The 14,387-nt window shown below is 41.8% G+C and overlaps 1 protein-coding gene across 2 annotated transcripts in view; it reads right to left on the bottom strand.

Moving 5' to 3' along the window:
* The window catches only part of adamts10 (ADAM metallopeptidase with thrombospondin type 1 motif, 10), a 67,680-nt gene extending 54,936 nt beyond the window's left edge, over positions 1 to 12,744 (bottom strand). For both annotated transcript variants that reach the window (XM_078168923.1, XM_033622345.2), the window contains exons 1-2: positions 12,635 to 12,744; positions 6,376 to 6,765 (exon numbers count right to left, since the gene is read on the bottom strand). In XM_078168923.1, coding sequence (XP_078025049.1) covers positions 6,376 to 6,478 — 103 coding nt within the window. In that variant the 5' untranslated portion in view covers positions 6,479 to 6,765; positions 12,635 to 12,744. The remainder of the gene's footprint in view (positions 1 to 6,375; positions 6,766 to 12,634) is intronic.
* Between the last annotated feature and the right edge of the window lie 1,643 nt (positions 12,745 to 14,387).

Raw genomic sequence — 14,387 nt, 5'->3', positions numbered from 1 at the left:
TCACTAAATGACGTCATCGCCTAATTTGCATAATTGTCCATATGCATGTAATTGTAATGGCTGCTGTAGGAGAGAGGAATAACGTCGTGGAAGAGACAAAAACTGAGTAAAAACTGAGTTAAAAACTGACAAAAACTGAGTTAAAATACGCCCTGAATATGTTTAGAACTACAAATGAACCTTCTTTCAGTGATTTATATTAGACAAAGAAAATTTTACATTTACATCCTGCCCTGACTGTAAACCAGGTCGGGATCAAAGCCATAGATCAGCCAGCGGCGGTTCCGCACATGCGCGATTCACTTGCAGTCTGGACGTGGAGGGGTTAACGTTTCCTGCTCTGACTGCTGCTGGGAGGGAGGACTGGGCCGTCTGTGAGTGCTTTGGGGCGAGAGAGGAGCCCACGGTAGCATCCGCTGCTCGTTGAGAAGAATAAGAATGATACGTGCTCTCACAACAGAGTCTCCAGAAGTCTTCAGTAACATCAGAAAAAGTCGCTAGATTTGTCGCTAGTCGCTTTTTTCATAAAGAGTCGCTAGAGGGGTCTGAAAAGTCGCTAAATATAGCGACAAAGTCGCTAAGTTTGCAACACTGGGAATAGCTAAACACAGCAGAGACCGAGACATCGCTAACTGCTAGACGAGGCAAGTGGGGGGTGGGGGAGAGCAGAGGTAGAGGGAGGAGTGGCTCATGACACACTTTGTTTTGGTCTACAGGCAGTGCACAACAGCAAACCTAGGGGTGAAACGATTTCGCTTTTTGCCCCTTTAAACACGGTCCCAAATTAATCTGTAAATCAGTGTTAATCATTTTCCAATGCCATGCAAGAAAGGTTTTTTTCATGAATTCAAGGTAACACGGCATGACTAATTGATAACAAATGACAAATGGTCATTTTTTGGGTGAAGTATTCCTTCAATTATAGATTATAAATAGCTTATATTTGATTGATTTGATATTTGATTTACTCTATAAATTGACAGAAACATCTTAAAATGGCCAGTAAATATATAATTTGATCCATTTTTTGGCTTCAAGAATTTAATAATTAGAGAACAAAAAAACATTAAAAAAAAATAGGGCTGACACATGTTTAAAAAGTTTTAGGGCTATGAAACATCTTGTGAACTGATGCTATCAAAAAAAATCCCCTTACAAAGTCAAGAAATACCACCAATAACTAGATCAAACGGCTGAAAATGGACCTGACAGCACCAAAACCACTTCAGCACTAACTCGTTCAAAAGCTTGACCTTCCTAAGAGCTCTGAGATATTTCCCACAACACATCCATCCTGCTCTCAAAAACCACAGAAAGTAATCAGGCAGGTGGTATTACCATTACCTTTGAAGCACAGGAAAAGCTCCTGGAGAGAAAATGAAGGCAGGGTGTTAATGAAGTAAATATAGCTCACCTCCAAGGAAGAAATTAACAAGACCTCACACAGAATAAACATGTACACTAATAAAAACCAGTAACACAAATTAGTATGTAGTTTTAACTATAGGAAGTGTTGTGAGCGGAAGTGTTTAATGACTTTCAACTGTTTTTATCAAAACAGCCATTTCTCCCCTATTTCTATCTATGATTATTCCTCTTACTGTACATGCAATGCAATTATTCCTGCCTGGTCTTCTCGAATCAACCCTGAGACTAAAAACTAGTCCACATAGTTGATACTTTATCTCTTAACAGGGGGTACATTGAGCACTAGCGACCTTTTAGTAGACAATAGTTCAAAATATGTTCATCGACCGATTCAGCATTTGAAAATGTTAAGTAGACATCAAAGCAAAGAGCAATCTGAGAGTGGAAACCCATTTGCTAAATATAACATGAGACACTCCCTGGCTAAAAGGGTTTCATACAGAAGTGTCTGTGTTGATAAATACAACCATCCGCCCATGAGCAGGGCATCACCATGGTTTCTGTTATCACCAAATGAAAATAATGGAAGGAAATACTCGGGATGGAAAACTGTCCCTCCCTCCATCCCAGACACACCTTCATGGCACTTCAGGCCAAACGCTGCTCTGCCTCATCTGAAACAACTATGACAAGAGGAGGAGGAATCTATGATTATTCAGTAGAGACAGAAATGGTTCAAGGAGTGAGTTCTATGATTTGCAAGTCTTTCTCCTGTATGCAGTTTGGGTGACAGACACAGGAAATTAATACACGCACAAATATGTCCAAAAGTATGCAGATAACACTGCCCAAATACTTTTGTGTCCTTTGGTCTGAGGCTAAGAGCATCCATGTGACGATGTTGCGGAGATAGACGCACCTTTCAAGAGGCTGCACTATCAATGATTCTACTTTAACCTGTTTAAGTCTTTTGTTTAAATTAGTTCCTGCTATTCTTGCACCTCCAAAGACTGTGAAGCACAGGGGTAGACCACTTAGAAATACTTAAAACTCAGTACAAACAAAAAGAAAGCTGGAATTCAAACAGAATACTTTGGACTTTGAGGCAAACGTTTGGGGAAGACTCCTTTTCTGTTTCAAGAGAATAATGTCCCAGTGCACCAAGCCAGTTTCAGATACAGAAAAGGTTTTCCCAGCTTGGTGTGGAATAATTTGATTAGCCTTCCCAGAGCCCTGAGCTCAACCTCATCCAATGGCTTTGGGATGAACTGGACTGTGAGCGAGGTCTCATCGCCCAACATCAGTGTTGGACCTTACTAATGTTCTTTTGGCTGAATGAGAGCAGATCCCTGCAGCCAGATTACAAAACCCTAACATCAAACATATCATCACCTTTTATACAGATGTTATGTTGAACTTATTGCCTATTTTCACATCCAGCAGACACAAAAGCCTCGTTTTTACAAGCAGTTCAGTTCAGTTCACTTCACAGACTGTATAAAGTAATAGACATAGCTACCATGATGTCACCCCCATTGGTTTGTGGACTCCTGTTTTGAAGCATCGAGTTTGGCTGTTCAGCCGTCACCATCTTGGTTTTTTGGGGCCAGAGGTGACCACATTTTAACATGGGGGTCTAGGGGGGATTGACTGGCTTCTGGAGCCAGCCTTAAGTGGTCATTCAAGGAACTGCAGTTTTTGGCACTTCATTTTTCAGCCCTAGAGGTTGCTGCTCGGTTTGGTTCAGTTTGCTACACATTACAACATTTATTTATGTCTTTCTATTTTCAAAATTTGCATTTGGTACTAATTAAACCGCTCTACCATTTTTCGTCACCCCTCTGTTGAGGTACCCAGCACACTGATCAGATGCTAAAAGGTGGAGCTAGAAACACTGCGGTCCATTTATTGGTCAAGACAGAAATGTAACTTTTGCTTGACAAGGGCTTGATGCACAAACCTGCTCTTTTTCAATATCCAAGCGATTGCAACTTTTTTGTTCTGAAAATGTCTGTATGCAACCCAGTGCAGTAGACACTGGGGCGTTTCTCTGCTTTGTCGGTAAATAGGAAATAAAGCGACTCTGGATGGAGCAGAGATGCAGTCATTACCATCTGATAACAACCCCACCTACATTTTCAAATACCATCTGCAGGGGAAACGCAAAACAGATCTATGGTTTAGGTACATGTCCGTATGGGTTACATTGACTCTAAGGGCACTATACCGAAAGTGCTTGGTGGAAACTAACCACTTGGTGGCTAAAGCAACATGTGCTTTTATTTGCTACTGTTGTTCTGTTAACTGGATAAATCTAAGTTCAATAGTCGCTCTCTTTTAGTTCTGTTTTTGGTCTCCACCAACTCCTGAGAAAAATATCTGGCTCTTAAGCTGCTAAATACTCCTTTATGTTCATCAGCTAGTCAGTAACTTTGTCTATGTGCTGTTTGGTGCTGGGCAGGTTGTATTTATCAGACCTTTTATTGTTGAGAAACAGCTGCCTGCCTTGTTATTTAAGAAAACCTGCATAGTATATCTTAAATGTAAGAATATTAATTAGTGCAGCTTTAAGGTCCAATCTTTCTGTACCTGTAGAAAGCAAAGTCTTTCAAGGAATGAGCCACGTCAGGGTTCGAGGGGTGGGTTATTTAAAGGAAGCAGCGTGGCAGACTATTGGAGACAGATGGCTTCGAAGGGTCAGAGGTTAAGTTTAGGAAATACACAATCACAGCCTTGTTCAGGGTGACGAGACACGGACACTCAGGGATTTTATGTCTTTGCCTTCGGGGGAATTTCAGCCTCTCTAGCTTCAGTGTGTATGTGAGAGAGACGGAGAGACTGTGTGGTGAGAGGTGAGGGGGTTGGGCACGTGGCTGTGCCACAGCTACATGATTTGTGGAAGCAGAGTTCAAGTTCAGCAGCCCAGACCTGCAAGCCTGGAGTGTGCCTCAGCTGGCCAGACAGCCAGGTCAGACCTGAAACGTTTTCCACGGCTCATTTCACACAACTTATTCTCATCTGAACACTGTGCATGTGAATTATAAATAAAAACAATTAAAGTAACTATGGAACACATGTTAATCCTTAAGTTACAATTAAACTACAAATTAAATACAAATAAAAAAGGGTATTTATTCCGAATTTCTAAACATGGGTAGCATTGTGAAGGTTTTTTTTTTTTTTTTTTTTTTTTTTTAACTGAAATGAAAAACAGATTTCACTCTGGGTGCCTGGACTATAAAATACATTAAAGTATTCTTGCTCTCAAGAGGCTGAAAACAATTAAAGCAGCCCACAGTATAAAGCCAGGATCACAGATAATAAACCAATTATGTTTTCCCACTATTTATAAAGACCTCAAACAATAAGGTCTGTGCTGTTAATAGTGTGTTTAATTCTAACTCAGGTCTCTGAAACTCTTCTCACATTGAATTTTTGATTGGTTTGAAAAGGTCTGTGTTATGCAACTTGGCTTTAGACCTGCTCCGAGACTAGGGTGGCTGACTTTGCTGTTTTTTTGGTGGGAAAGCATGAACACAGATTTCTATAATAACTATATGATTACTATACATTAATTAGAGAATTGAAATAGGATTACTGAAACTTTATAGTTGATATGGTCTAGACGTCTTACCATAAATTCAGCTTTTCTCAGCCGCAGAAACACTTGAACACAAATGAGTCTAAGGCCCAATCCCATTTCTTATTTTCACCCCTACTCCTCGTTTTTGAAGGCCCTTTTGCCCCTCAGAACACAGTATCAAGGGGTAGTGATTGAAATCTTCCCCTATGAAATGGGACAACCCTTCAGGACCCCGATACATCATCAGTAGCCATCAATGGTGTTTACGTAACCAGATGCAACTATCGCAATGACATTTGCGATTTATCTGATGACAAAAGAAAAGCATGGACGCTCACGATTCTTTTACATTTTAAGTTTCACGCTATCAATCTATCCAACAAAAAAAACACTGTTTCATTACCTGGCCACTAGTGATAATATGTAGGCTAACGTTAACAATTGGTGGTGCTCCTACCCTGCCAGTCTGCACTGATGTTAGGTGCTGCTAGACTTTAAATTTCAAGCATCTTATGCAATCAAAGGGGTGGAATGCAACACGCAAATATGTCAAAATGCTGGACTGTCACGTAATCAGCAACAACAAGGTAACATTAACTAGCTAGCTAGTTAGATTCTAAGACATTATTTTTTTCATTATGCTTGTTAGAAAGAAAAAGATCATAATACACGGAAATTAGATTAAGTTCAGATAATAGGACGGTTATCATAATTATTAAATCTTTATTAAGATGAAGAAGAAGAGGGAAATACATTTGTTGTTACTTGTACAGCCATCTTGCTGATGATTTGGGTTGAAGTGTGCCTCTGAAAAAACTCAGGTTTGGAGGGCCATGCAGCCTTTCAATTCGCCCGACCCCTATATCCCAACAAGAATTGGGACACCCTACCCCTAGATATAAGTAAAACCGAGGGCTAAGGGCTAAGTGGTCGGGCCAAAGGGTGTATTGGGATTGAGCCCAAGTTGTTGCATGAATTCTGTTAACACATTTATATATGTCTGGTTAGGTATCCATTTAAAGTTGTTGGCGGCAGGGCTGGGTATTACATCTCAATAATTCTTAGGTACCAACCAAAATATGTGTCACGTACCGAAAACTGGCAATAAGAGTCTGGTAAGAGTCATAATCTTGTTAACTTGTTCTTTGATCACAGAGTGCCTGATTGCTTGTGTTAATACAGCATTGGCGTCTTTTGGTATAATACTGTCTGGTGATATAAATTCATCTGACACTTATACTGTGGCACCTATTCCTTTGTTGTCTCTGGGTGCATTAGCCCCATTGTGGGCAATCAAATCAATTAACATGACTTCTTTATGACTACAGTTAGATTTTTATTATATTTTTGCATTATTATCATTTGCCAGGTATTTAATTTGCTGGACACATACAGTATGTTCATATATAATTCCCTCCTCTCACCTTGTGACTGGGCGAACTCATCTCGGTGACCTCCTTCGACCTCTGTGGCAACCATGATGACGATGACAGTGCAGACCAGACCAGTCCTCCATAGCGTTTCCATGGTTACTACAGTAGTTGCTATAGTAACAGAATTCAGTGCAGTCGTCCCCGGGCCTCTGTCCCAACATGTCTTCTGCCCTCTCGGATGCCCCGTCGCCTAGCAGTGGGACAGCTCAGCGCTCTGTTGGGCCATGGCTGCAGGAAGATGTGCGGGTTCAGACAGACATAGCAGCCTCTACAGTGTGTTGATCAGCGAGTGGTGATGGATCCTGGACGAGTCCTCATAGGAGTAGAAGAAAAACCTGGACGGATCTCCCAAGGGGCTCAGCAGCAGGTTTAGACTCCCCTCTGCAAGAAGAGAAATTGTTCAGTGAGGAAGAGGAAGGCCAGGAAAGGGAGTGAGGAGGGAGTGAAAAGGGAGGGGAGAGACAGATTTAGGCTCAAATAGGGAGGAACAAGGGAGACATAGTGAAACACAGGCTAAAGGAGAGGGAGAGAGCATGAGATCCCATTGACCCATGCAGTTCCCAGTCTAACAAGACAAATCTACCCAGTTCATATTCAGCGTCCAGTTAAGGACCGCCCAGCTCTGCATTGTTCCTTCAGCTAATCAATCTTGGCTTTGGCTTAGGGCAAACACCCTGTCTTTCACTCTGATGACCAGAGACAACAGCAGGTCCCAACCTGGGGCCCCTGAGGCCCCGCTCTTTAAGCTGCCTGCCCACCGGAAAGAGTTCAAACACAAAGGAAGCCATTGATCTTGTAAAAAGCTGCGCTTAATGCCCAAACAGGGCTTGAAGTGGGTATTATGTCAGAGGCTCTGGGGGTAAAATGAGCCAATTTGAGAGGAGCAGCAGGTTGCCATCACTGCTACGCTGGCTGACTGTGGTGGTTGGTGGTATGGCTGAGTGACTTGCTGGCTGGCTGCCTGACTGTACAGCTTACTAATTGGCAGGCGTCCTGGCTAACAGTCAGATGGTATGAGTGCCTATATGAAGCTTGTTTACATCTGAGACAAAGGGTAGAGTGCTATGATGATTCAAGCTGTTCTCATGCTCTGTTCGTACGTATACCTACAAAAAGTAATGCATCAAAATTCAAATGTCTCCCACGTAATCATGAGCCATTAATTCCTGTATAACCTATGTATTTGGGAAGGTTGCAATCACATGACCATTGCGCTGACAGGAGTAAAGAGGGAAGTAGTCACTGTAAGGAGGCAGGCTGGGGTGGTTGATGGGTCACAAAACACAGAACTTTCACCGCTGTTAAGAACCATATGGAACAAAGTGAACTCTGAGTAATTTTAAGGTACATCATCACCGTGTTTCGTTTCCTAAATCCTACTAAAGTAAGTTTACTTGCCTAAACCTGACCTCCATAACTTAAAGTTAAGTACGTAACTTTTTGTTAAGTGCGTAAGGTCATTCATGGATGTATGAGGACACGTTGGATGACTGCAGCCTGGCCTATGTGTTTTTTATAAATCTAAATGCAAAAAATACACAACAGTCTTATTAATGATCCCTTAGATGCGACCAAGATACATATTGAGCCGAGCGAGAGATTTTACAGTTGCAAAACCATCTTGTCAGTGCACTGGTGGACAAAAAACTACTTCAACTAGTTGGGCTTTCTTAATTTCAGGACTAACCAGCTGTTTTGACTCACTTTCTTCCCATCACTCCCATGTTCAGAGGCAGCATGTTTCTTCCTAATAATTTCTTTCAAAGATCCAGTGTTTGTTATTAGGATATAATTTAACCTGTCTGGTGGGTACAACTAACTCCTCACAAAATGTAATTTAACCACACACAGACACGTCAACACACAGCGAGGAGCGTGTGATGTGGTCGCCATGTTTTGAATTAACTGAAATCTTTGGAAGTTTTTCCTGCTGAGACCAGAATAAAATGCATTACAATAATGAAGTCTGGAGGAGATAAAAGCAAGGACCACCTTCTCAAGAACAGCAAATGCGAGCAATGAACTAATAGTTAAATGTCTCTGTTTAACAAAATAGGACAGCAGCACTTTAGGGTTAGTCATAATAATATTATTAACCGGACACATCAGTGTCTGGCTCTGTCCCAGTGTACAGTTGCATGTCATCTGCATATTACTACACAATGCCAGTGAAGTTCAATGTTTTTCTCCATCAGCAGACGTTAATTACTGTTTCCTGTTGCCAGAAATAACAGAGAGAAGATTGTTCCTTCCTTTTTTAACTGTTGAATAGAAAGTGAAGTTTGTACGACAGCACTCATTGATCATTTGGAGGCAAGCCAGCCCGACATCACAGATTAAAATCTCGGGTCTCTTGTTCATTTTCCACACTACTAATTTAACTGCCCTGTGCTATACATAAACCCCAAGTTCCTTTTTAATTGAGCACTATTCCATTTTTTACTTAAAGACCAACATAAGAGCGAGTCTGCTTTATAATAACAATGGAAAATGACTTCCTCAGACCCACAGTACCCATTACAAAAACAGACCAGAGCCAGGATCAGGAGTCACATTTTCATGGGTGCCCTTCTCTTTGACTTGAGTTTCCTGGCTATGGATTGCAGTGTCAGCTAAAAAACCCAACCCTTGCTATTCTCAAGTAAAGTCTGCCCACCCAGTTCACTCTTGTCCCAGCCTTCCCTCCCCTCCATCCCTCCCTCAGTGCCGTCTGGGGAAAGAAGAGCGAGCGGAGACGCCACACTGGCCCAGATGGCTGGCGGCTAACCAACTGCAGCCAAAGGTAATCGGAAGCAGATGGGAAACCTTTTGGTGACGAGAGCAGGGGGAACAAGTTGCCTCCTGAAAAGAGGAGGAAAAAAAAAATGAGCGCAAAGCCCGAGGGGAATGAAAGAGAGACAGCAGAGTGTAAGCTGTTCGAGCCAGCTGGGAGAGCCATTCTTGAGTGTTAATACCCTGAACTGAGTGTGGAGGAATGAGTTGAAAAGAGCCCTAATGTGCCTCTTATTTCATTTCAAACAGCAATGGGAAGGTACAGTAAAAAAGAGAGCTTGCTTAAAAAACACTAAGGGGTCTTTGTACTGTTGCAGCTTCCCTCATACGTGGAACAACTGAAAGTCTTTCTCTCTTCCCCTCCCTCAGGCTTTCTCCCAGTCATTTCCTGCACAAGCCAAACTCCCCTCCATTTTCATTACTTCTTCTGCTCCCGCTCTCAATTTATTGTGGGGTTATTAAACTTGCAGGTTGATATCAAGTGCTTTTCATTACCACTAACTCTCCTTTTGTTTATTTAAACAAGAGAAAGAGGGGGAGACTGGACCCCCCAGTGCTGTCCCTTGGTGCTTTTTAAGTAAAGCTGCTTAAAGAGATTTGTGGACAGCCTTCAAAAGATCTCCAAACAACATGCATGCACTGCCTTCTCTGTAAATTATTGCTCCATTATAAACCTCACAGAAATGCAGCTAAATTAAGAGAAAGCTGTCTCGCAGAGGTGATGGTGTCGTACATCTTCCATGGTCTGTTGTGCAAAACTTTCCCTCTGGGCTGTATCACTTTTGAGCGAAATAAAAAACGTATGTTTGTCAGCAGGCCAAGCGAGCACATACGCTGACTCTCTCCTCCATGTTTTGCTTGGATTAGCTACGAATATCGAGCATATAGCCGCAGTCACGGCCAAGAGAGAAAGTGGTCCGAGCTGCAGACAGGCCACACAATTTCCAACGCAATCACAATTTGCAAAAGAGAAAAGAAGGAGGGGAGAAGAAAGGGGTCGTTGTTAACAAGAGAGAGAAAAGTTGGACCGCTCAGGATAATTAGGTGGGAATTTAAGGGTGGGCCAAATTTGCAATGTAATCAAGCCAGTGGACCCAGTTTTGACACGTCATTTTTTCATCTTGTCATCTAGTGAGCAGTGACTCGTGCTTTTAATGTGGTGTAAGGGATGTACAGTGAGTTTTTTTTTTCTTCTAAAGACTAGAGCTAACTATGCTGTCCTTGTCTTTAACTGTTGCCAGGGAGAGTGGAGCTATCCGAAAACTAGCACACTAATCAAAGCCATATGACCGGCTCAAAGTAAAGTCTGTGTGGAGCGAACAGATGCTAAGTGTCCCTCAGCTTAGCTTCAAGTCTAGCACTCCCCCCAACTCACACACACACACACACACACACACACACACACACACACACACACACACACACACTGTTTCCACTTTGATCAGGGAGTAGCTCATGAATCAGCTTTAGGTTCAGTTTATTATTTCATTAAACCAGCAGTGCGGCTTCTCTTTTCTAATAAGACCATGAGGCTGAGGGATCAAATAGCGGAATAAGACGAATGTCACAAGTCAGATGCAGCATTTCAGTCTGCCTCAGCAGCAATTACTCCCTCTAGAAGTCTAGATTCACAGATCCCCACATGAAACCCTGAACAGGTGATAGAAATAATACAAAGTACTGGAGGATATTTCTCAGACTAAACTCTCATTCTCTCTGTCTGGTACAAAGACAGAGAGAGAAAGAGGCAGGCATTCCTTTCTCAATTTCCCCAAATAAACATTGTGCAGATGAAAAGTGGGAACATAAACAGGCCGGAGAACCTCGGATGTGCTCCCCTAACTCCGAAAATGTGCCTCTCGAGTCTGAAACAATATTTAGTGAGAGCAAGAGCTGACTCGACACGAAGTGAGTCAGCCAGCAGCACTGGGAACACAGCACAGATGGTAGTAGAAGGTTTTCTCTTTCTGTCTTTTATCATGTTCATTTCTGCACATTTTTTATCTTCTTTGGGGCTGTCAACAGACCAAAGCACCAAACATACACCCAGTTTACTGTCACATAAGATAACAAAGCAGCGGATCTTTGCATTTGTGAAGATAACTATGGATTTTGGGCATGTTTTTTTACTTTAAATATATCTTACATGAAGTCAAAATGGCTGTCATTTAGTTTCTTTCTACTGACAAACTGATAATGGAGTAAAGTGTTTTACATAGCACTGGTGTGGTACAAAGGAAGGCCTGTAAATGAGTGCATGTTGGGGAAAAGACATGCATTAGGGATGAAACAATCCAAAATGGGGATCCGCTATCGCCACATTTGCTGACTGATTACAGGTAGCAGCAATGATGTGATGATCTTTGTTAATGTCATAATGAAATTCAGTGTTTCCACTATTAATTATCAGCATCCATGAACTTATGGTGGGCTGCCACCTCAGCCAAAGACATGCCTGGCCTCATGTTGCCTTATGTAAATATGACAGAGGTGTACAGATTTTAAAGTTTGGACCAAACATGGCATTGTATCGGTACTTGGTAGTGGCAGGTCCGCTGAGTTGAGAGATCAGAATCGATCTCTGGAGAGGAAATGTTACATTTGCATCTCTGATGTGTGTATTTGTGGTTTGGTTGATGGTGCAAATCCAATATACATCACACATATTATGGCATCTGGTATAAGAGGATATGTTAACACTAAAACAGAGTGATGCTGCACAACGATCAACAATGCAACTGCCATAACAGACAGACTTTTACCTGCAGATTTCTGCAAAGTCAGCTGATAAAATGACTCACTTCTGCTGTTCATTGAAGGGGCCACAGATTTGCATCCACATGCACACAAGTCCTACATCCATTTCATCATCTCTGTCACATCAGGGAATCTAAAAGTGAGCGTTAAAACGTTGGAGTTGTGATTTATGATGTAGCAAAGATTATATATTATAGTTCACAGTGTTGTTGCAGATTTACTGCAGTTGTTTTCCATCAGTGAAAAGCTGCAAGTTGCTCCCCCAGCCGGTGAACAACACAAGGCCACCCTTCACTTATGTAGGCTACCTGATGTCTGCTGTCGGCCACATCATCCATTCACCGGCCTGCGCGCGCGCGTGCACTCACACATACACACACATACACACTTTGACTGCCTTGTCATCAGCCAACGAGGATCCCAGCCATAACTAAGAGCTCTTGAGAAGAAGAACCGATCCAAACATAGCTTTTAGGATGAACACCACACAACCACACTGAGACGGCATTAAGTCCACAGAGGTGCACACCGTGACTCTGATGCCACAATGAGAAACACTAAAACACTAAACAAGAGCGACATTCAGAGTCTGCAGGAATATTTGTGAAGAAATGAGCGGATCAGAGTTGAGAGCAGTCTCCTGCCAGCATCATGCCATGACCGTTTTCCTCCACAGTTGTGCATGAAAACGCAGAGAGAGTGTCCGGGCTGGCTGACCTACCTTCCCCGTGTCCCCGTGCAGAAGTTTCCGCTGTGAGTCTGTCCTCTGTCCTCCGCAGCGGAGCGGAGAGGAGGCGGCGCCGGCGGGTGACTGAGGAGACTCAACTTCTTCCACTTCCACAACCACAGAGCCACAGTTTGATGTCGAGGCACACACACTTAGATGATCCAACTTCCGGTTATATCTTGCAAAATAAAAGTCCAATCTGCAGAGGGGTTTGGGGTTTAAGGTCAGATTTGGTGATATGACTTGATTAAGACCTCCAAGGATGTTTCATCCTGAAGCTAACAACCATGATTTTTAAAATGTGTCTGCTTCCCAACTATGTGTACTTTTCATATTAGAGCTGCAATTATAAGACTACATTTATTTACTTATGTATTTTTTCTTTTTACACCTCTAAAAAACTCCATGTGTGTATCACTATGGAAAACACACCAATGCAGATAACATAAATACAATTTGACATGTATGTAAAAGCCCCATAACTTTAATAGCATCCATATCATCAATTAAAAAACTGATTTTTTTTTTCAACAGCTGCACCATACTGATTTGAATCATTTTAATTGTCTCTTTGTCCATGCTAGACTTCGGAGTCTGAACCCAATTAGATGATGTATACAACCACTGTCAAGGAAGATACAGAATAATACTGTAGATTAGATGGATTACCATTTTCAGTCTTCTCCTATATTTGCAGTACTGACCACGGTGTATGAATGACTGCAACTCTGCACAATATTTTTAATAAAGAAGCAAATCTTCTGCCATTTTAAGGAGGTTTTGCATGATTTGTCCTTTTGACTGTCATTTTTTCCCCTTTAACAATAAAATAAAAACAGAACTCTGTTTTATATAGAATCAAAAATCACCCAAATGATGTTACCAAGTCAGAGACATTTATCAGGGTGTACTGAAGTTGAGTGATCAGTTGGGGGCTCATTATGGATGCTGATTTTTAACTTAATGCTCTGCTGTGAATAATGCTTCAAAGTTTAAGTAAAAGATATATACAACCCAAAAGAACGTTCAATATTTTTTTTGTCAGATAATAGATATTGTTTCCCAGAGTTATTTTAAAGTCATAACTTTTCTTTAACTTGGCAGGGATGCTGTTTTAAAGAGGCATCAGCTGACTTAGTCGACCCATTCTGAGCCTTTGAAAGAAAGGCCTCCAGTGAAATAGAAACTGGTGCTCTTATTTTGAAGGCAAACGTCTTCCTGTCCGGTTTTGTTTTACCTGCTGTTGTCTGGCTTGATTCAGAGGGGTCCTGCTGATTGGCTGCCTGATCTGCGGCTCCAAGGAAGCAGCTGCAGCCGGTGAGGTGGGGGTTTGAGAGTGTGTGGTTTGGGGGGTTACTCTCAGTATCTCTGCTGTTTATTCTGTGGTTATGTGCACAGGTGTTTGGAGTGCAGTGTGTGTGTCCATATCATAAATCATCGTAGTTATTCTGTAGTAAAAAATATACTATACTTACTAATAAAAAAAAAATATAGCAAATTTGTTGAGCAAATTTGTACAAAACTAGGTTTAAGAGTAAAAATACATGCTTATTTTGTGCTTTTGGGTGTATTTTGTCAACTTAAGACAGAGCTAGGCTTGCTGTTTCCCCCTGCTTCCACTCTGTATGCTAAGCTAAGCTAACTAACTTCTAGCTGCAGCTTCATATTTAGATTAATAGTTTGACATTGTAAGAAAAAGCCTGCACTTATTCTCTTTCTGGCAGAGAGTCAGCAATGCTCCGCTAAT

Source organism: Epinephelus lanceolatus, chromosome 6 (assembly GCF_041903045.1).
Source record: "Epinephelus lanceolatus isolate andai-2023 chromosome 6, ASM4190304v1, whole genome shotgun sequence".
NCBI lineage: Eukaryota > Metazoa > Chordata > Actinopteri > Perciformes > Serranidae > Epinephelus > Epinephelus lanceolatus.
This window is presented reverse-complemented; position numbering and strand designations above follow the sequence as displayed.